This window comes from Oculina patagonica, chromosome 6 (assembly GCF_052425735.1).
Source record: "Oculina patagonica isolate OP01 chromosome 6, crgOcupat, whole genome shotgun sequence".
NCBI classification, from domain to species: Eukaryota; Metazoa; Cnidaria; class Anthozoa; order Scleractinia; family Oculinidae; genus Oculina; species Oculina patagonica.
The window spans coordinates 11,856,810-11,879,902 of record NC_135763.1 but is presented as its reverse complement, the minus strand read 5'-3'; the positions used below and the strand labels follow the sequence as shown (position 1 = coordinate 11,879,902).

General features: G+C 38.1%; 1 protein-coding gene across 2 annotated transcripts; it reads left to right on the top strand.

The window, feature by feature from the left end:
* The first annotated feature begins 701 nt into the window (after positions 1-701).
* On the top strand, positions 702-22,712 carry LOC144658903 (olfactomedin-like protein 2A). 2 transcript variants are annotated; one of them, XM_078519404.1, is made up of 6 exons: positions 702-772; positions 9,152-9,259; positions 19,652-19,715; positions 20,210-20,477; positions 20,765-21,012; positions 21,864-22,712. In XM_078519404.1, exons 1-6 carry the CDS (start codon positions 722-724, stop codon positions 22,118-22,120), a joined length of 996 nt encoding a protein of 331 aa, XP_078375530.1. In that variant the 5' UTR covers positions 702-721; the 3' UTR covers positions 22,121-22,712. The 2 variants fall into 2 exon arrangements, with proteins under 2 accessions (XP_078375530.1, XP_078375531.1); XM_078519405.1 differs by lacking the exons at positions 702-772; positions 9,152-9,259 and adding an exon at positions 19,155-19,211 and having other exon boundaries at positions 21,864-22,711.
* Positions 22,713-23,093: the final 381 nt, after the last annotated feature.

Below are 23,093 nucleotides of genomic sequence, written 5' to 3'. Positions count from 1 at the left end.
CCGAGTACTTCGTTAAATAGAGGTTAAGTTCGTTAAAGGGACAGTGCCATGGCTGATCATCGAAAGTTCGCTTTTCTTTTTACCATATTATACTGGCAAATGACACCAAATATACAAATAAATTGAATTAAAGGATTCTACAGATCAAAATAGAACATGTATTTAAAGGAAGAAGTATGTTTTTCATCATTGTTTTCATGTTTGTCGCGTTTGTCAAATGCCACTCCCTGGTGTGCTAGGAATTTGCTTCCCTTTATGCTGAAAGGTCAAAGCATATAAGAGGAGCGTATGAACTACAACGCTCATTTTGTTATCGACGTTTTGGGAAGAAAAACCGACTGTAGACTTAAAGCAAGCGAAGAGAGGATTTTCAAGGCAAGATTAAGAAAAACATTCACCAAATTTAATATTCTATCCCGAATGTCTATCTGGCGTTGACTACGTACGCTTTTCTGGTTAAACCTGAGTGATCATCCTCGTCGATCGTTATTTGCTTATCTCATGTTATTTTGTTTCAGCAAGTTTGATTCAACAGTTAGGAAAAGAATTCGATTATTTTCTTTCTTTTTAAACTGATTACAGATTCGTAAGAGTCATTTCATGTCAGTATTGGTCTTTCAAGTTAGATTCAATTCATCAGATAGAAAAAGAATTCTCATTCGCTTTGATTTTAGACTGATTTGCAGATTCGTATAAAGAGTCATTTCACCAAGTTGTCAAGATGGTATCCCGATATCTGCCACTGTTCTGTTGTTTCCTTGCTCTTTTGTCGGTAAGTTTTACTGTTTTACTTTATTAGAATAGTTTTTATTCGCTTTGAAAATGTTTCTTAGCAGATCACGATAAAATTTGGGTCACTTCTAGAAGTATAATTTGTCACAATGTATTACCAGACCTCTGATGCAGTCTTCCATATTACAGCGATAATTTGACAGATTGCACAGCACAAATGTACTTTTTTCTCTTTAGTAGTGACCAATAACCAACTTGTCTAAAAGCGGAATTTCAGAGTCGATTTTTTTCCGCCGCATAGGCGGCAGAGCAGGGGAACAGCCGAAGGGGGCTGTATCCCACCCAAACGAAAATTTGGTTGGGGGGGGGGGGGGGCGGTTCCGAAAATATCGCGAGCGCGACGTTAAATTGGTTTCTGAAGATATTTCGTCTCGTGTGTGAGTTCACACATCTTCGAAACTTCCTTGGAAATCTTTGGGAAACTTCGTTCTTCTTCGCAAAACAGTCGGAGAATATTCGGAAATCTTCGGTCTAGAAACTTCTCAGAAAACAAAAAGTTTCTAGAACGGAAATAAGTTGCTCCAAATATGACAAAACGGCCGGGTAGTTTTGGGACAGTCTTAGCCCCCCACGTTCCTAAACGCTCCGCCGCCTCTGCGCCGTTAGCAACTTTCCAAGTATCTTTAGTACAATAGAACCCCGGTAACTCTAGACTGTTCACAGCCCTCTTTTTTCTCGTATTTTTTCGATCGAATGAGCGCGGGAAAAGAACGGCGAGAGAACTGGACGCGAGCGCAAAACGGAAGAAGCAAGGGGGAGGGGGGGGGGGGAGGCGGAGAGCGAAAAATATTTTTTCTTTCGCTCGCTTCGCTCGTGACACGGTCCCTTTAAGTCTAACGGAACAAAACACATGGTTCATTTGACGTCTTGCCGACTCGGCGATATGAGGGAACTTGAACGAAACTAGCTCTACTAATTGCATTCTCAGAGTCTAAAACCATATAAAAAAATATTGACTTTTTCGTGCTTGATATGTGCTCTAAACCAATATTTTGCTCAAAAATTGCTCTGAAAGGCAAAACTTGCTCGAGGTTGCTAAAACCGCAAAAAGTTGCTCCAAACGCCAAAAGTTGCTCAAAAGTTGCCGAGCACAATCGGGATAGGCCTACTCATGAGTCATATCGGATGCGTTGCCTTCAGTTTTTACAAAGAAAAATCACTGCTTAAGTGCATACTAAAAAATGGGATGCTGTGGAAGTAGACATGAGTTTTTAAACGCTGTTTTAGCTAAAAAGTTCTTCAGTGGCTGAGTGCAGCATAAAACACGTTCCAAAATCAAAGGGGATATTCTAAAGTTTAAAATTCAGCTGAAAATGCCCATTTGGGGTTATTTTAGCTGAATTTCTTCTGAAAATTCAGCTGATTTGTGGCCCTTTATTGTTATTTTTTCCGGCTCAGTTACGTCTGGGATAAAATGAGCGGTTTCTTGCCGAAAAAGTCTATTTCTTTTAAGTCGGAAATTCGTCCAGTTTTCCTCCTTCTTTACCGTTTTTAGACGTTCGGGCTAGAAGACAAATTTAAATGCCTTTTCAGCTGACTTAAGTCAGCTAAAATAATGCTATATGTATGTGTTTTCAGCGGAAGGCATTTTTAGCCGTCTCAAAACCGCACGACATTACATAGAGCTGGTCGAGAAGGCTAAAAGTATATTAAACCGAGAGAAATTTGCCGGCTCTTGGCATGGTTTCAGAAATTTCCGAAACCTTCACATAAATGGTTTCAGAAATTTCCGAAACAGAAACATACCACTAAATGGTTTCGGAAATTTCTGAATCCATTTTGCTACAATAGTCTAAAACATTTACCAAAGACGTCCAGCAGAATTGGTTTCGGAAAATTCTGAAACCACTATTGGTCCGGCGTAAACAGAGAAAAGCATAGAGTGGATTTAGAATTTTCTGAAGCCATTCCATAATATGAATAAAGTGGTTTCGGAAATTTCTGAAGCCATTTGGAAGAATGGGTCCAGGAATTTCTTAAACCATGCATTTTACTTATGGATTACTTAAATAATTTGGGAAAATTCACCTCTTTGCCCACGTAGCACAATAACACTATTGAAAAATAAATTGTTTTACTGCTTTGATAACCATTTTTCATATTCAATTCTACGGCATAAAACGATAGAAAGGTCCACTGTGTGTATTTTTAGAATAATAAAAAAGTAGTTTCTTTACGTATTTCAATTTAAACGTCCATTGTTCTACAACTGTTTAACATTGTCTTGCCAATTAAAAGACTTCTATCAAAACTAAACATTCTTTGCTAGTAAGCTTTGATATACTTCTCTTTTAGATACTTGTACGTCGCTGATCGAACTGTTTGGTTGCCCAGTTTAAATTTAACAAGAACTTGAAAAAAAAAAAAACTGGCCAGTTCATCTTCCCAAATGTTTTTATCCGCTTAAGTTATATATCCGGGCTGCATGCCATTCTTTCCTCAAACTCCCTTTCCAATACTGAAGCAAGAATACACACGTCACCATTGACTTGGACTATCCTGCCAATAACTGATACGTTTTTGCAGTTTTTGATATGCGTACGAAAACGAATTCGAATACATCCTTTTTAACAGATCCCATGAGGTCGTCGTTGTCTACCTCAGCAACACGCGACAATACTAGCTTGGTCTCGGTTCTGATATATAGCACCCTGTGTATTCCTGCAAATAATCCGAAAAGATGCAATCAATTACTCACTTAAATGAAGAGTTTATCAAAACACCCATGCACCATTTTCTAGCTTTCTCAGTTTCAGTCGCGTCAGTTACTGATGATATCATAATAAATGTGAACTACTGAAGACCGAGGGCAACGAATATTCTTCAAAGCTGTGACAGAACCGAGAACAACTACATTGATATAAAATATATTTATAAAAAATATATTTTGTTGTTTTCTCCTTTTACGACGAATCTTCCTCATTAAAGAAAAATCTCAGCTTCGCTGGCCCAACACAAAGGATTGTATCATTTTAATTGCAACACAAACCGCGAAAACAATAACACGACTTTCAAATGGTTGATCAACATGACACCACCACGTTGCACATTTTTCGTGTGAGGTAACCCAATTTCGGTTGGAAATCTTTTAAGGATATAGTTCATAAGCTGACTATCTCGCTGGCCTGCGAATACAGTCGCCTTACACCGTTCCCGATAGTACGTGCGAAACGCAAATAAAGAGTAGCGGGAGAGATGAGAGGCGGCTGTATTCGCAGGCTAGCACAGTCTCGCAGGTTTGGAGTAATTCAAGATTAAAATTTTGAAGTATAAGTACCACACAAAAAATTGGCCCAGCTAGTTTCCGCTGGATTCTAATGTACTAACAAACCTTGAAAAAATCTATAGACTTACATTTATTTTTAGGCTGCCACTTAACATTACGAAAATGGTGCAAATTAGGATGTACATCAACCAAATAATAAAAGTAGCGTTAATGATGCATTTGCGACCTCGTGTTGTAACTGTTTTGCCAGTATTCGGCTCTTTCAAAACTAAGCAAAGTAAATTATTTTACCTGCAGATGGAAGGACTGAACCGAGTCCGCTGCAACTCGCTGTCTCCTTTATTCTAAAGGCTTTTCATCGATTCAATGTAGAAGTTTTTAACTCTGATCGGTTGAAACGCCCGTTAGTGCCTTTGAACAACAGCTATGTACATCAATACACAGTGCGACTCACGCAACACAACAGGGGGAAATGCCTGGTATTTCCGTTTTACCGCACAGATTACACGTGCACATGCTTTTATTATGGCCAGTTGGGCGATTTTTGAATAATATCATCGGGAGCATTTCCAATCTAGCACACTTTTAATCACAACGACACAACTTAATTTTGATATACTTTCCATATCCTCAGTACCTTTCTTGCTGCTAACTGTAAAACCAGACCAACTCGAGGTTCGTCAAAAAACGAAATACATTTGCATATCCGGCAAATCTAAACCCATCGGTTAACCATGGCATTCCTTTGATGCCTGTAATGGGAGGTGACGGTCTTGTGGTTAAACGGACACGTAGAGATCCGCCAAAACGGTTCAAAACAGTCAAAAGACATGTAACGATTTAGAAGTTGTATACTGCTCAAGGAAAGGATGTCTGCAGAAGATTGAGAGACAAACCCCGTAAGGTAGTTTATAGAGAATGGTTTGCAAGTAAGTGAAATGAGTTCTGATATTCCGCTCGTTGTGGTGATGAAGAAATAATTTACATTTCGACGCGCTTTAGAAGTTGGAATCGTTTCTCGATTAGTGAATATATTTGTCGAGTCCTTGCCAGTCTGCTGGATGTCTACGTGAATGTAAACGAAGCGAAAAGATATCTTAATTTTAAAACTCTATTCTAATATTAAATGAAATAAAACTTACCACGGCTTGATTCATGTTTGATTAATTTTCGAATAAACGTTAGCTGGTCTTGAGCGGAGCCGGGAGCGGAGCCCATTTTTGCGAATGTCTGTTATTTCCCTTATTCTTTTGTACCAACGTATGACGTATTTTCTCGATTAAAGCCGGGCTCTGGAATAAACGACCTGGTTGCCGGCGTTTATTCAAATTGTGACTTTTATTTGAACCCGACTAACATATCCAGCAGCCGGGATGTATTTAAAAAAAAAACTAGATACCCAGCAGTCTAAAATTCTCATAGAATTTCCACGACAATATCTCATTTAACTCTCCTTAGGTTCTAAATATTAATATTTTGGTTTTGTAGTGGACAATCGAATTCTCACAGCCTCGGCGTACTTTAAAAATAATTTCTGACTGCTATGTATCAAGTGAGTGAGTCACACTACAAATTTTCGCGGACAATTTGTGAAAAAACCTTTAAAAATCGATGTCCGTCTTTTCTAGTCTTTGGCGAAATTACTGATTTTGGAAAAACTGAAAATAGTATGGAAAGCGTTTACTGATATATTTGGATACTAATGTATGTACGAAATGGTCTCGGAAATTTCCAAATCCATGCATACGTCATTTAAAATAGACTCGGAAATTTCTGAAGCCACTTTATTGTGTCAGCATTGGCAGTTTGACTTCAAGCTGCAAGCAATTTGAAATGGCTTCAGAAATTTCCAAAACCACGGGATTCATGTTTCGTAATATCTTAAATCGTAGCAAATGAAAATGGTTTCTGAATTTTCCGATGCCACTTTCATAAATAGGAAATGGACTCGGAAATTTCTGAGACCAAAATTCAGTCGTTGAAGGAAAAACTTTTAAGCTGTCCAAGAATTGATTAATTAAGGTTATTTTAGCCGAAAGCAGTTTTTATCCGGCTAAAATGACACTGTTTTATGAAATTTCAGACGGATTTGCTAATTTCCTCCGAAAACACTAACAATTAGCAAATACTAGCTGAATTTCTTTAACTTTGGAATATCCCCTTTGATTTTGGAACGTGTTATAATGTTCACATATTAGGGCGTTCCAATTCTTTCTTCAAAATTTCAATAAATTTTTCTTGACCGGAAAGTCTCAATTTCTTATTATGAGAATGCATGATCGTGTTACAGTTTCTGACGAGATAAGTTTAATTTGCATTGCTGAAAATCAGTAAATTATCATTAACATGGGAAATTTTGCTTTTCTCGTGTTCTCCCAACATCCCGCGTGGGTTTTTTGCGCCGGTAACCCCCGGAGGGGGTACTCCCACTATTTGCCTATACGGATATGTACCGCCCAACGGGGTCGTGATTTTGGCTCCTGATCTAGAACGGGGTATCCATTTAAGAGACGATTCCTAAAGCGGGGTATGATATTTCGAACACACTGAAGTTTCAAATTTATTCTCAGCAGCCAAAACGGGGTGTGAAAATTTGACCTGTTTCTAGAACGGGGTGTCATTTTCAATGCAATTTTTTCTAAAACGTGGTGCTAATTTGGAGACATGGGCGGGACATACCCACCCAAAAATACCCCGGGGGTCTATTGCTTAATAAAAAGCGCGCGTACATAAACAAAACGGCGGAATTTTTCACCATTTTGTCCTGGCGCATTCTTAGAATCATTAAGTTTTGAGTAAAGAACACTTCCCTTTCTCTAGTCACATAACAGATCTTTAAGTTTGGTGCTACGTATATACTGAAGTAACTGTATAGAATTGGCGTAATCAATGTTTCCAGATCAACTCAAGATACCGTGATAAAAGTGGTGCACTAACATTGCATTTGTCTTTCTTATATTTAGTTGCATTCTCATTTCATGCAACTTCTGATGAACTGCAGCTAACCGATGCAACTATTTCAGGGCGAAGTGCCCTGTACCTCCTTAGGAGCTGTTGCACGAACTAAGCGCCACTCTTCGTCCTATCAAATGAAGGACCTTGCTCTTGAGCTGGCCAAAACACATGTTAATGTAAGTTAACCTTATGGATTGATGAAATAGTTGTATTACTTTAGTTTAATTTTGCATGTGAATGTGTACATAAAATGTTTTTTAACGTTAAGTAATTAAGTATCTCCCAAGCTGTGTGTCGAAGAAGTACATATGGTACTGTCATTTCAATTAACCATTTTTTACAAACCTGCGAGTTCAAAAAGGCTGTCATTATAAGTCACCTTTTTTGGCTGAAAGCTTTTTCGCATTTCTACATATATTACCATATAATAACGTAGCTCTCTTGAATGAATGAATGAATTGAATGACTGAAGCAACAATGTCATGTTGCCTGATTGTCTGTGTAACTCACTCAAAGTCCCAACTATCACGACTCGAGCGTTGTTATAAACTAAATCTACTTTACCTTAATCTTCACCTGTATTTTTATCTTCATATTTATCTAATTTGCTATTTTTGTAGCTGCTCAAAATGATTGTAGGCGAACACGCTGACCTGGACAAGGCGAAGGCGAGTGTACAAAGAGGTTTGTTAATTAAAGTCGATGTTCTTGTTGAGTTCACTTGTTGTTTCTATTTTTTTTTTTTTTTGCTCTTCCCGTACCCATTTAGCTTACGGTAAACTGAAAAGTTGTAGCCTTTTATCTTTTCATTGACTTTGTATAAAAAATGTAACAAAATGTTGATAGACCAATGTATTATGTATAGTATCGTAAAATTTTACAAAGTCAATAAAAAAGATAGAAGGCTACAACTTCAGATCCATTTATCAGTTACGTTTTTCGCATAAGAAGTATAAGTTATATTTCACTTTCCATACGCCATTCCGGGGGTAAAAATAAATAAAAACAGTCCGGCCGGAATGGCGTATGGAAAGTGAAATATAACTTATACTTCTTATGCGAAAAACGTAACAGTGATAAATGGATCTGCAATTATTAGGAGGAGTGGGTTGGAGTAAGAAGGCAAAAATGGGAGACGATAAGAGAGATCGAAGAATTAGAACCTCCTCCTATTTTTCACTTTTTCAGTGCAGGGCTCCTTCACTCAAGCTCGTGAATAAATGTTACCACCACAAAAATGCATTACATCGATTAGGCACACTGTCACTGTCTCACGAGTAGATGTTATAGACGTTTGCCCAGAAAACAAATGCTATTGATAACAATTTATCTCCCTCTTACTTTAAAAAGTGAATTATTGATGCAGTAATTGCATTTAAAGAAAATTTTACATTATTTGGTTAGTCTCCTTTTTTGCAACTAAATTCCCGGTGGTAAATCACATAAAACGTTTGTTTCTTGAATTCTTGCAGACCGCTGTACTTACATCAAGTCTGTTGGTAAACCTGTCACTCACAACGCTCGACAAGTCACACAAGGAGCCTGGATAAAAGATCCTCTAGGAATCATGGGCCCTGAGACCATATTCGTTATAGAGGGGGGGGGCACTCAAGAAATGTAGTTGAAGAATTTGAAAACATGGACATGTTCAAAGCAGGCGTGATTCGTAAGACTTACACCGCGCCACACATTTTCCTGCCTCCTCATACTATCACTTCGTTTACATCAAAATAAAATATCCAGTTCGATTTAGCGATTTAATAAAACAATTATTCCATTGGCCCTTGTTGGATACGTCGTTATAGCCAACTCGGCGCCTCGTTGGCTATTTACCACCTCGTATCCAACACGGGCTCATGGAATAATTGTTAAATAATAAGCACGCGCATACATAAACAAAACGGCAGCATTTTTGGAAATTTTGTCCTGGGCATTCTTAGAATCATCAAGTTATGAGTAAAGAACATTTCCCTTCCTCTAGTCACAAAACAAATCTTAAGGTTTGGTGCTACTAAAGTAACTGTATAGAATGGACGTCATCAATGTTTCCAGTTCAACCAAAGATACCGTGATAAAAGTGGTGCATTAACGTGCATTTGTCTTTCTTAATATCTTTAGTTACATTCTCATTTCATGCGACTTCTGATGAACTGCAGCTAACCGATACAACTATTTCAGGGCGAAGTGCTCTGTACCTCCTTGGGAGGTGTTGCACGAACTAAGCGTGACTCTTCGTCCTATCAAATGAAGGACCTTGCTCTTGAGCTGGCCAAAACACATGTAACTGTAAGTTTACTTTATTGATTGATGAAATAGTTGTATTTATTTAGTTTAAATTGCATGTCAATGTGTACATAAAAATGTTCTTTAAAGTAATTAAGTAATTAACTATCTCCCAAGCTGTATGGCGAAGTAGTACGTATGGTACTGTCAATTATATTTTCCCACTTTTACAACATGAAGTTCAAAAAGGCTGTCATTACAAATCAACTATTTTGGTCGATATTATTATGATCATACAATAAATAAGCTTTCTGCATGTATTGATTGGTTAATTGAATGACTGAAGCAATTCAAAGCCCCAACTATCACGACTCGAGCTTAGTTATGATAAATTCTCATTTACCTTTATCTTTGCCTGTATTTTTCATGGTTGCAAATTTGTGTCTTCATCTTCATCTAATTTGCTATTTTTGTAGCTGCTCAAAATGATTGTAGGCGACAAGGGGAAGGGGAGTGTACAAAGAGGTTTGTTAACTTAAGTCAATTTAATGTTCTTTTGTTGAGTTCACTTGTTGTTTCTTTAATTTTTAAGCTCTTCTTGTATCCATTCAGCTTACAGTTAACTACGATAAGTTCTAGTATCTATCTTTTCACTTACTTGTAAAATTTTACGCCACTCTAAAAATATCTTGGTCCATCATATTTTTTTAAAAATATATATCTTACAAAATTAAATATATATTGGACACACTATCGCTGTCTTACGAGAAAATCTTATAGACGTATGCCTAGAAGTGCTATTGATAACAATTTACTTTTAAAAGTGAATTACTGATGCAGTAATATTTCATTTGTATTTAAAGTAATTTTTAAATTATAAGGTCGGCCTCCTCTTTTGCAACTTAATCCCCGGTGATCAGGTTTTAAGTTTGATCTTGTAATGTTGTAGCATATAGTTCAAACAGTGTTTGTTTGTCGAATTCTTGCAGACAGCTGCACTTATATCAAGTCTGTTGGTAAACCTGTCACTCACAACAGTCGAGAGAAAATATGGGGAGCCTGGATGAAAGACCCGCTTGGAATCATGGGCACTGAGACCATATTCGTTATGGAATATTATGAGGGTAAAAATGTGGTTGAAGAGTTTGAAAAATGAGGTTGAAGAGTTTAAAGCAGGTCTGCCTCGTAAGACGTTCATACTGCCTTACAACTGGGACGGAACTGGAGCAGTGGTGTATGGACCATACCTCTACTACAACAGGTAACATTTTAGCTATCCTGTATATAAAGACAGGATCAGATTACTTAATTAAAATTAACCGTCTTACATGTCACTCCATTTTTAGTCGTTCAGCCATAAATTCCCAGAAATAAAACCTGCTAGCCGATAAAACTTGCTTGTCAGAAAATGAATTTTAAACAGACTAAAGTTCCTGAACTTTTTTATCCTCAGAAACCTTTCCTTCTTTTGTATAGTTCCTTCTTTTGTTCGCTTCTCTTTCAGTTTTTTCTTTCTCGCTTATTCTATTTTGTCGTGTCAGAGAGAATTCGTACTACATCGTCAAGTACAACCTGCACACAGAGCGGGTTGAGGCCTCAATTAGTGTGAGCAATTACTCCCCAAGGAAGAACTACTACTAGTGGGCTGGATACTCTGGAATGGACCTGGCAGTTGACGAGCAGGGATTGTGGGTATTGTGTGGAGGTACTGGGAACAACGGAAAACTGTACGTCAAAAAATTTGATGTTTACGCAAACGTTGTAACTCAAACTTGGGCCTTGAACACAGGTAAGCAAACATTTTGCTACAACAAAAACCCGGAAACAAACCTTTGCAAACTCTTCAAACTCTCAGATTATTATGAGTGAAATTTTTGTGTTCTTTTGTCCTAAAATATAACTTATTTTGAAAACCTGGCTCATGGAAATTTCGTCATTTTATAGCAACACGTTCTTTGGTTACTCTAATAACCATAAATAGGAGACAAAACAAACAAAAATGAGAGAGAAAGAACAAAAAAGAAAACAAGGAAAGCGAAGAATTTAAAAGATTGGCATTGCTTGAAATTTTTATGTTAGGAACCTTTAGATCGGAGTACAAATACGAGATTGAGTACGAATAGGACGTTCCAAACGTGTAGTCTCCTTTTTTTTAACAGAGTGGCAATAGTGAAATTGGCATGAACCACGTTTTGTAAAATCAGCTTTCAGCTTTATACCGTTAAATATTAGTTTTAATCCCTGGGCCTAAACAACTTCGGTACGTAGAGGTTCTAAATGGGCTTATAACTCGCTGCGTCATATAGGACCAAAACTGTGGGGAAAATTGTCAGCGGCTGAAAGATCAGCAAAGACACTCAAAGCTTTCACAAGCCACACTCGCAAAAAAGAACTTACTACTAAGATAAGGGGTGTTTTTAACAAGTTATACTGTTGCTATGTGAACCTTTTATGTTAAGAGGATGACCGCAATCTGTGTGTTAATAATTAAGAGTCAATTATAAGGTCATTCGTTTGATACTATTATTGTAGTATCTGCTGGTAAAGAAAGGTAGTTTTAATCCGGTGTCTGACATTTGCAGAATGCAGACTGCAAAATGCAGACTGCAGACCGTGAACAGGCTAACCAGAATGCGTAGTGGGCTAACCGGAGTGAACTTTTCACTCGGGTTAGCCTATTACACACTTCGGTTAGCCTACTATTCACCCACTTCACTCCTAAATGCATTTCGGCTAGCCTGTTTACGGTTAGCTTTCAACAATGGTAAAGGTAACACAATATATTTTCTTAGTCCTTATTCTGCATTCTGCAAATGTCAGACACCGGTTTTAATCCATCAAATTATTAGTGTTGGAAATCGTTACCAGCTGACTTAAACAACTTAAAAGCAAGCATTGCCTTTATGGTAAAGAGTTTGCGTTAGCAATCGTAAAGTCTTCGTTAAATTTGACACGGTAAAAATCCCGTTAAAAAATCTGCAGTTTATGTGGCAAAGTGCATAAACAGTAGGCATGAGTCGAACTAAAGTAAACTGTACATATCTTTCGTTATCTTATCCTATTCCTCTCTTTTTCTTTTTTGTTTTTGCACAGAGCCAATGAGTGCGATGGGCAATGCTTTTGTTGCCTGTGGAGTGATCTACTGTATCGACACCTGTGGTAGCAGGTCCACTACCATCAACTTTGCTTACGACACCAAGACAGGAAAACAGTGGAACCCCAACATACAGTTCACAAACCAGTACACCTGCAACTCCATGGTGGACTACAACCCCAGAGAAAGAGTGTTGTACGCTTGGGACTACAGGCGTCAAGTTACCTACCCCATCACTTTTGAAGAAGAGGTCCCCAGTAAATAGAGAAACTGGCGGTGACCAAAAGAAGGACATTATTGCTGATTGCTTTGCTTTTTGTAGAAGATGCATAAACAAGAGTAAGAGTATTGTCTAGTTACAATTTGCATTTTATAAGGTAGTTTATTCGGTCAAGAATTACTAAATCATCAAGCTTCACTAAAGCCTGGTTTTTACTGGCGACGCAAGCACAAGCGAAAGAATAACAGCTCTTATCATGATTTGATTCATTGCTCAACCTCGTCCAATAACTGTTAATTATTTCACCTTGAAAACGGCTTCGACTCAAGCAAAAGCACAAGCGCATTGCAGTTTTATGCTTGTGCTTGTGCTTGTGCTTGCGGCAAGCACAAGAACAGGGATCAAAATTTGTCCTTTTTGCGTGATTGCGCTTATGCTTGTGCTTGTGCTTGCGTCGCTAGTGAAAACCAGGCTTAAAGATTAAATCAGTGCCTCGTTCAAGTAGGCTTTCGAAAATTGTAATATCGAATAACGCGCCTGAGTAGATAGGTTGATCTGTACTCTCTGCAGTCACGTAACATTTTCGTTATAATTACGCTCCATGAAATTAACGCGAATTCTGAAAATTGGCGATAATCTACGTCGCGTTATTTTTTGTAAGCGTTAATTTCCGCGACATTATTGAGTGGCGCATTAATTTTCAAGACCTTAATTTCATTCTAGCTAAATACTGGATAGTTTACTCTCGGCAAACATATACAAGTAAAAAACAAAAAACTTCTCTTTTATATACACTATTTTTCAGTCTGTTACAATGTAAATGCCGGAAAGATATGATATCTGCAATATTTCTAGTTTTTTTCTGTTGCTTTCAGAAGAGCGGCACATCAGCCAAAATGCCTTTAGAGACAAAAAAAATAGCGTTAATTTTCTTCATTTTGAAAATTTGCCCTGTCTCTTGCGTTAATTTCCTTTATTCAAAAGACATTTTCCCTCCAATTCGCGTTAATTTCAAAGACCTCAATTTACGGGAACGTTAAATTCCTATAATAAGGTACATGTAGTCTACGCTTTCAAGTTGGGCTACTAGGCTTAGTGAGCATGTTTCGCATTTGAAGGCAATTACTACTCGTCTTGAACCGGAGTTCCTCTCTGGCATGGTGTTAACCTAAGAGCTAAAACGACTTCCAATATTGTCTGAAAAAATGTAAATTGTAAATAAAGACACGAAGAAAAACTTAGTTGATAATAAAAGGTTACATTCCTTTTTAACAGCCAAGGTAATGGAATACTTTAAAATGCTTTTAGTGCTGAATGCGGGAATAAAAATACGGGACAAAAGTTATCAGTTGTGGTCACTTAGTACTCGAGAATGTGAGCAATTTATGAGTTAGCGCAAATTTTAATGTTCAGTAAGAAACTGGTGGCAAGTTTGCATCACCACTCTGGTTGCAACTAAAGGAAAGGATATAAAGGACTATATTTATCAAATAGAAATCGATCCTATGTTCAAGACTACAAAATGTTCGAAAAAGGTCGTTTAAATGACCAATGAGGCACTGTGTTTTTCAGTATTTTGAATTGTCGTTAAGTCGCTATGTTTAGTAGTGCTAGTCTATGACGTCACCACTCAGTGAACAACTAAACTTCACTGTGCCATGACAAAAAGATGAAAGTCAGTCATAATCAGCACCACCAGTCCCAAACAAACAATTCCCAGTTCTAGCCTTGCAATTTCGACACTGAGAAACTGTTCATAGAATTAACTGAAATATCACAATAACGGCTTAAAATTGCAGAAGAACTCAAAAGAAACACAGGTGACTAAGGTCAATGACTTAATATTGCGGCAAGAAATTAGGAGAGTAGATAGGGCTTACGATTGGCTAAATGCGAATTCGGGTACCGATATCTCAACGAATAGTTAAGAGAACCTTCATTATCAGGGCAGATAAAACCTTTATTTTGTGATATCCAGTCTGTTTTCACTTTCATGCGTGAATTCATGTATCTTGCTCCTTCTTAATTAATGACAGCGTAATCATTGGCCAGTAATTATAAGGCATGTGTGTTGCTTTGGCTGAGTCCGTTTGCTGGGACAAAAACAGACATTCCCATATGGGCTTTTTTGGCCACAGGTGTGGCCGTTTTATTTTAAAAAAAAAATCAGTTAAAGATAACATTAGAAGTCTTAAGAGAACAAACAAGGAAATAGCATCGGTCAGCAAGGGTGGGGGAAACCCGCCTCGCGTTCGGCAAGATATAAGACAGGGAGCGGAGGGAGGGAAAAATGGAGTACTAAATGTTGTGATAATGGTTAAACTAAGATCGAGCTAGACCCCCAGATTGCCTCACTTTCATGTCAATTATGTAATCCCTCACCGGAAGCTGGGAGACGGTTGCGTCAAAAGGTACATAAAAAACCATTTATTTTACTTGCATGAAATATATATCCTTAATCATAAGATTGGGGCACTTACTTAAACTTACAAACTTACTTAACACTAATTTCACTTTGCTCTCCCTTCGATCATTCAGTTAATACATGTACTTCATTTTGATGTACTGTACTAAGCGTATTTCGTCTATGTATTTCGTGCTTAGTCATAATTATAGCCTGCGTTGCAGTTCGTCTGCAACGCAGGCTATCATAATTACAGCGCCATTTTGGCCAAAAGTGCAGCGAAATCCCCCTGTAGTTTCCTTTATCGGACAAGTGATAAGTCTATCAAATATGACAAAAAATATGCCGGGTTCAAAATTCCTCGACTTTATAGTAAGCGCCACCGGCGTTTAATCAGGGTCCCGTATAGGGGTTTAAGACTCCCCCAGGGCTCCAGGCCCAAAAACTCCGCCGGGCTCCAGGGCAAAAATCAGGGCTCTGGGCTCTGTGGCAAACAATATGGGCTCTACGTTCTTCAGCAAAGGGCTTCAAGCAGCAAAAAATGGGGCTCCAGGCTCAACGGTAAAAATTTCAGGGTTTCAGTCCACTCTACCTTATTATAGGAAAGTAACGCTTCATGAAATTAACGCGAATTTTAAAAATTAGCGTTAATTTAAGGCCCGGTTCAGACGCCGTACTTTTCATGAGCCGAACTCAATTCGAATTTGGACCGACCCAAATTGACAAAAGTACGCCTCTTGATTCAGACGCCGATCTTTTCATGTACTTAATTCAAGGAATAAGGTTCGGCTCATGAAAAGATCGGCGTCTGAACCGGGCCTAAGTCGCGTTAAGTTTTCTTAACGTCAATTTCCGCCCGTTGATTATATAAGTGGAGTGTTAGCTTCCATGCTCTTAACTGCCACTTTTTTTGCCCCCAATTTCGAAATACGGTCCAGATGTTCTTGACTCCTAGCCAAAGCATTGGTTTATCAGGGCGGAAGTCGGCCGGTATCACTGAAATTGTGAAGAACGCTCGAAGCTTAGGCGGTCAGATTCCTTCGCTTAATCCCTGCGTCTGGGGAAAGTACCACGAACATTGTTTCCGTTTAAGATTATACGCTTGTTCCTGTTGACACAACAATGTTTTCTTTGTGTACGTCGCGTTGATTTCCTTCATTTTGAAATATAATACCCCCTCTTTTGCGTTAATTTCCTTTATTGGGAAGTAATTTTTTCTCAATTCGCGTTAATTCACGTTATTTCGTTCTTGACTCCTAGAGAAAGATTTTTTTTAACAAGGTGGAAGTCTGCCGGTATCACTGAAACTGTGAAGAATGTTCGAAGCGGGGTCAGATTGTTCAGTTTGCTTTATAACCCCTACGTTCAGGGAAAGTACCACAAACATTGTTTCCGTTTAAGATTATACGCCTAGTGTTGAAGTAAACTTGTTCCTGTTGTTTCAACATTTGTTTTCTTTGTGTACGTCGCGTTAATTTCCTTGATTTTGAAATGTTACCCCATCTTTTGCGTTAATTTCCTTTATTGAAAAGTATTTTTACCTTCAATTCGCGTTAATTTTAAGTCGCGTTAATTTCAAATACCTAGTAACACAAGCGTTAATTCCTACAATAAGGTTTTTTGGCCTTAATTTCGCTATACGGTCCAGACGTTCTTGACTCCTAGAAAAAAGCATTATTTTATCAGGGTGTAAGTCTGCCGGTATCACTGAAACTGTGAAGAGTGCTCGAAGCGGAGTACCACCAATATTGTTTCCGTTTAAGATTATACGCCTAGTGTTGAAGAAAACTTGTTCCTGTTGTCGCGCCAATTTTTTTCTTTGTGTATGTCGCGTTAATTTCCTTCATTTTCAAATGTTCCTCCCCCCCCCCCCCCCTCTTTCGTGTTAATTTCCTTTATTGGGAAGAAAGTTTTCCTTCGATTCGCGTTAATTTAAGTCACGTTATTTCGTTCTTGATGCCCAGGAAAAAGCATTATTTTATCAAGGTGGAAGTCTTCCGGTATCACTGAGACTGCGAAGAACGCTCGAAGCGGTAAGATTCCTTCGCTTGGGGAAAGTACCACGAACATTGTTTCCGTTAAAGTTTATACGCCTAGTGTTGAAGAAAACTTGTTCCTGTTGTCTTAACAGTCTTTTTCTTTGTGTACGTCGCGTTAATTTCCTTCGGAAAGTAATTATATATTCTACAATTACTGGGGAGAAAGAAGAACATCGCCGTTCGTTATACCGAGGACTTCGTTAAATAGAGGTTAAGTTCGTTAAAGGGACAGTGCCTCGGCTGATCATCAAAAGTTCTCTTTCCTTTTTACCATATTATACTGGCAAATGACACCAAATATACAAATAAATTGAATTAAAGGATTCTACAGATCAAAATAGAACATGTATTTAAAGGAAGAAGTATGTTTTTCATCATTGTTTTCATGTTTGTCGCGTTTGTCAAATGTCACTCCGTGGTGTACTAGGAATTTGCTTCCCTTTATGCTGAAAGGTCAAGGCATATAAGAGGAGCGTATGAACTACAACGCTCATTTTGTTATCAAAGTTTTGGGAAAAAAAAACCGACTGTAAACTTAAAGCAAGCGAAGAGAGGATTTTCAAGGTAAGATTAAGAAAAACATTCACCAAATTTAATATTCTATCCCGAATGTCTATCTGGCGTTGACTACGTACGCTTTTCTGGTTAAACCTGAGTGATTTCCTCATCGATCGTTATTTGCTTATCTCATGTTATTTTGTTTCAGCAAGTTTGATTCAACAGTTAGGAAAAGAATTCGATTATTTTCTTTCTTTTTAGACTGATTTCAGATTCGTATTCGTATTCGTTCATGTCAGTATTGGTCTTTCAAGTTAGATTCAATTCATCAGATAGAGAAAGAATTCTCGTTCGCTTTGATTTTAAACTGATTACAGATTCGTAAGAGTCATTTCATGTCAGTATTTGTCTTTCAAGTTAGATTCAATTCATCAGATAGAGAAAGAATTCTCGTTCGCTTTGATTTTAAACTGATTACAGATTCGTAAGAGTCATTTCATGTCAGTATTTGTCTTTCAAGTTAGATTCAATTCATCAGATAAGAAAAGAATTCTGATTCGCTTTGATTTTAAACTGAATTGCAGATTCGTATAAAGAGTCATTTCACCAAGTTGTCAAGATGGTATCCCGATATCTGCCACTGTTTTGTTGTTTCCTTGCTCTTTTGTCGGTAAGTTTTACTGTTTTACTTTATTAGTAAAGTTTTTATTTGCTATGAAAATGTTTCTTAGGAGATCATATTTGGGTCACTTCCTAGAAGTGTAATTTGTCACTATGTATTACCAGACCTCTGATGAAGCCTTCCATTAATCAGCGATAATTTGACAGATTGCACAGCAAAAATAATGAGAATGCATGATCGTGTTACAGTTTCTGTCGAGATAAGTTTAATTTGCACTGTACTGTATACTGAAGTGCTGAAAATCAGTAAATTATCATTAACATGGGGAATTTTGCTTTTCTTGTGTTCTCCCAACATCCCGCGTGGGTTTTTTTTGCGCCGGTTAACCCCGGGGTGGGGGGGGGATACTCCCCCGATTTGCCTATACGGGTATGTGCCGCCCAACGGGGTCGTGATTTTGGCTCCCGATCTAGACCGGGGTATCCATTAAGAGACGATTCCTAGAGCGGGGTATGATATTTGAACGCACGAAAGTTTCAAATTTTCAGCAGCCAAAACGGGGTGTGAAAATTTGACCTGTTTCTAGAACGGGGTGTCATTTTCAATACTTTTTTTTTTTTCTAAAACGTGGTGCTACTTTGGAGACACGGGCGGGGCATACCACTCAAAACATACCGCTCCGTGAGTACCGCTCCGGGGGTCTAAAAAGCGCGCGTACATAAACAAAACGGCGGAAGTTTTCGCCATTTTGTCCTGGCGCATTCTTAGAATCATCATGGATAGAATGGAATCATTAAGTTTCGAGTAAAGAACACTTCCCTTCCTCTAGTCACAAAACCGATCTTAAAGTTTGGTTCTACTGAAGTAACTGTATAGAATTGGCGTAATCAATGCCAATGTTTCCAGATCAACTCAAGATACCGTGATAAAAGTGGTGCATTAACGTGCATTTGTCTTTCTTAATATTTAGTTGCATTCTCATTTCATGTAACTTCTGATGAACTGCAGCTAACCGATACAACTATTTCAGGGCGAAGTTCTCTGTACCTCCTTGGGAAGTGTTGCACGAACTAAGCGCCACTCTTCGTCCTACCAAATGAAGGACCTTGCTCTTGAGCTGGCCAAAACACATGTAAATGTAAGTTTACCTTATGATTGATGAAATAGTTGTATTAATTTAGTTTAATTTTGCATGTGAATGTGTACATAAAATTTTTTTAACGTTAAGTAATTAAGTATCTCCCAAGCTGTGTGGCGAAGAAGTACATATGGTAGTGTCATTTCAATTAACCATTTTTTACAAACCTGCTAGTTCAAAAAGGCTGTCATTATAAGTCACCTTTTTTGGCTGAAAGCTTTTTCACATTTCTACATATTACCATATAATAACGTAGCTCTCTTGAATGAATGAATTAATTGAATGACTGAAGCAACAATGTCATGTTGCCTGATTGTCTGTGAAACTAACTCAAAGTCCCTACTATCACGACTCGAGCGTTGTTATAAACTAAATCTACTTTACCTTAATCTTCACCTGTATTTGTATCTTCATATTTATCTAATTTGCAATTTTTTTAGCTGCTCAAAATGATTGTAGGCGAACACGCTGACCAGGACAAGGCGAAGGCGAGTGTACAAAGAGGTTTGTTAATTAAAGTCGATGTTCTTGTTGAGTTCACTTGTTGTTACTATTTTTTCTTTGCTCTTCCCGTACCCATTTAGCTTACGGTAAACTGATAAGTTGTAGCCTTTTATCTTTTCATTGACTTTGTATAAAAAATGTAACAAAATGTTGATAGACCAATGTATTATTTATAGTATCGTAAAATGTTACAAAGTCAATGAAAAGATAAAAGGCTACAACTTCAGATCCATTTATCAGTTACGTTTTTCGCATAAGAAGTATAAGTTATATTATATTTCACTTTCCATACGCCATTCCGGGGGTTGTTTAATTTTTATTCATTTTTAAATGAATAAAAACAACCCCCCGGAATGGCCTATGGAAAGTGAATTATTGATGCAGTAACATTCATTTGCATTTAAAGAAAATTTACATTATTGGGTTAGTCTCCTTTTTTGCAACTAAATTCCCGGTGATAAATCACATAACGTTTGTTTCTTGACTTCTTGCAGACCGCTGTACTAACATCAAGTCTGTTGGTAAACCTGTTACTCACAACGCTCGAGAGCACACTTGGGGGGCCTGGATGAAAGACCCGCTAGGAATCATGGGCCCTGAGACCATATTCGTTATGGAATTATATTACTCAAGAAATGTCGTTGAAGAATTTGAAAACATGGACATGTTCAAAGCAGGCGTGACTCGTAAGACGTACACACTGCCTTACAACTGGGACGGAACTGGAGCAGTGGTGTATGGACCATACCTCTACTACAACAGGTAACATTTTAGCTATCTTGCATTATCAGTGTTTTATAAAGACAGGATCAAATCACTTATTTAAATTAACCGTATTACCTGTAACTCCATTTTTAGTCGTTTAGCCATGAGTTCCCAGAAATGAAACCTGTTCGCCGATAAAACTTGCTTGAAAAATGAATTTTAAACAGACTAAAGTTCCTGAACTTTTTTGTCCTCAGAAACCTTTCCTTCGTTCGTATAGTTCTTTCTTTTGTTCCCTTCTCTTTCATTTTTTCTTTCTCACTTGTTCTAGTTTTTCATGACAGAGAGAATTCGTACTACATCGTCAAGTACAACCTGCACACAGAGCGCGTCGAGGCCTCAATTAGTGTGAGCAATTACTTCCCAAGGAAGAACTCTTACGAATGGGGTGGATACTCTGGAATGGACCTGGCAGTTGACGAACAGGGATTGTGGGTATTGTGTGGAGGTACTGGGAACAACAGGCGACTGTACGCAAACAAAATTGATGTCTACAATAACGTTGTAACTCAAACTTGGACCTTAAGCACAGGTAAGCAAAACATTTTACTGGTGTTTTTTGTCCAAAAATATAGTTGATTTTTGGAAAACTCGGCATTTTATAGCAACACGTTCTTTTGTTAATCTAAATAAGCCAAAAATTGGAGACAAAACAAACAAAACAGAGAGAGGGGGAGAGAGTGTGAGAGAGAGAGAGCTAGAGAGAAAGAACAAAAGGAAAGACAAGGAAAGTGAATAATTAAAAATATTGACATTGCTTGAAATTTTTATGTTAGGGCCGCTTTAGATTGGAGTACGAATACGAGATTGAATACGAGTACAACGTTTCAAACGTGTAGTCTCAGGGACAAGGAGGAGTGAGGGCTCTTGAACGTACGTTACTGGATTGAAATACGGAAGTTGCACTCGCCTAAATCTAATATTCCTATTTCTATCTAAAAGTCCGTCCCTTTTTTCTACTTTACAGATTGAACGAGAGAAAGGCGTAGTGAGTAGCAATAGTGAAATTGGCATGAACCACGTTTTGGAAAATCAGTTTTCAGCTATATACCGTTAAATATTAGTTTTAATCCCTGGGCCTACACAACTTCGGTACGTAGGAGTTCCGGCTAAATTAGCTTCTAACTCGCTGCGTCACATAGGACCAAAACTGTGGGGATAACTGTCAACGGCCGATAGATTAGCAAAGACACTTAATTAAAGCTTTCACAAGCCACATTCGCAAAAAAGACCTTACTACCATAGGCACTGCATGCATGGGTTGCTTCCTATGCGTCACGTAACGTTTTTACATACATATTTTTTTTACAGACAGTTATAGATTACATATCTCTCGTTTTCTTATCCTCTTCCTCTCTTTTTTCTTTTTTTGTTGTTGCACAGAGCCTATGAGTTCGATGGGCAATGCCTTTGTGGCCTGTGGAGTGATCTACTGTATCGACGACTACAAGCAAAATCCCACCACCATCAACTTTGCTTACGACACCAAGACAGGAAAACAGTGGAACCCCAACATACAGTTCACAAACCAGTACGGCTACAACTCCATGGTGGACTACAACCCCAGAGAAAGAGTGCTGTACGCTTGGAACAACAAGCGTCAAGTCACTTACCCTATCACTTTTGAGGAACAGCAGTAAATGGAAAAGCTGCAGTTATCAAAATGGGAACATTGCTGATTGCTTTGCTATTTTGTAGAAGGTGCATAAAGGAGCGTATTAATTGATCAGTTACAATTCTAGTTTGCACTTTTATCAGTCGGTTGATTCAGTCATAAAAATTTGTACAGCATCAACAACTACTTTAAATTATGTTGATTTCAAGAAGGCTTTTGAAAAATGTACTATCAAATTACAGGGACTGAGCAGATGCAGAAATCTGTACTCTCTCGGGACATCCTCACCCTGCAGTGCAGTCACGTATCGCTTTCGTTATAGTCTATTCTTTCAGGTTGGGCTACTGGGGATAGCCAGAATTTTTCGAATTCTACTTGAAGACAATTACTAATCGTCTTGGATTTCCTCTCTGAGGTTTTCAGAGGACCATTGTATAACTAGCATGACGACTACATATATGATCTGAAAAAATGTAAATTGTTGGTAAGGAAACACAGAAAAATCCTTTGATAAAAAGGTTTACATACTTTGCTAAGTGCCATGGTAAAGGGTTGCTTTAAACTGCCTTTAGTGCTGAATGCGGGAATAAAAATATGGGGGAAAGGTTATCAGTTGTGGTCACTTACTTGAGAATGTGAGAAGTTTACGAATTAGCATATATTTTAACGTTAAGTAAGAAACTGGTGGCAAATTTGTTATCACCACTCTGGTTTCGATTTATCAAATACAAATCGATGTTATATTCAAGACTACAAAAGGTTCGAAAAACGTCGTTTAAATGGCCAATGAGTCACTGTGTTTTTCAGTATTTTGAATTGACGTTGAAGTCGCTATGCTTAGCAGTGCTAGTCCATGACGTCACCACTCGTGATCAGAGGATAACTACACTTCACTCATAGACCCAGGCGCAGTTAGTGGGGGCGACGGGCAGCTTATCGGGACGACGGGATTTTCGGGCGGAAGTTTCCCGTCGTCGCGATAAGCTGTCCGTCGCCCC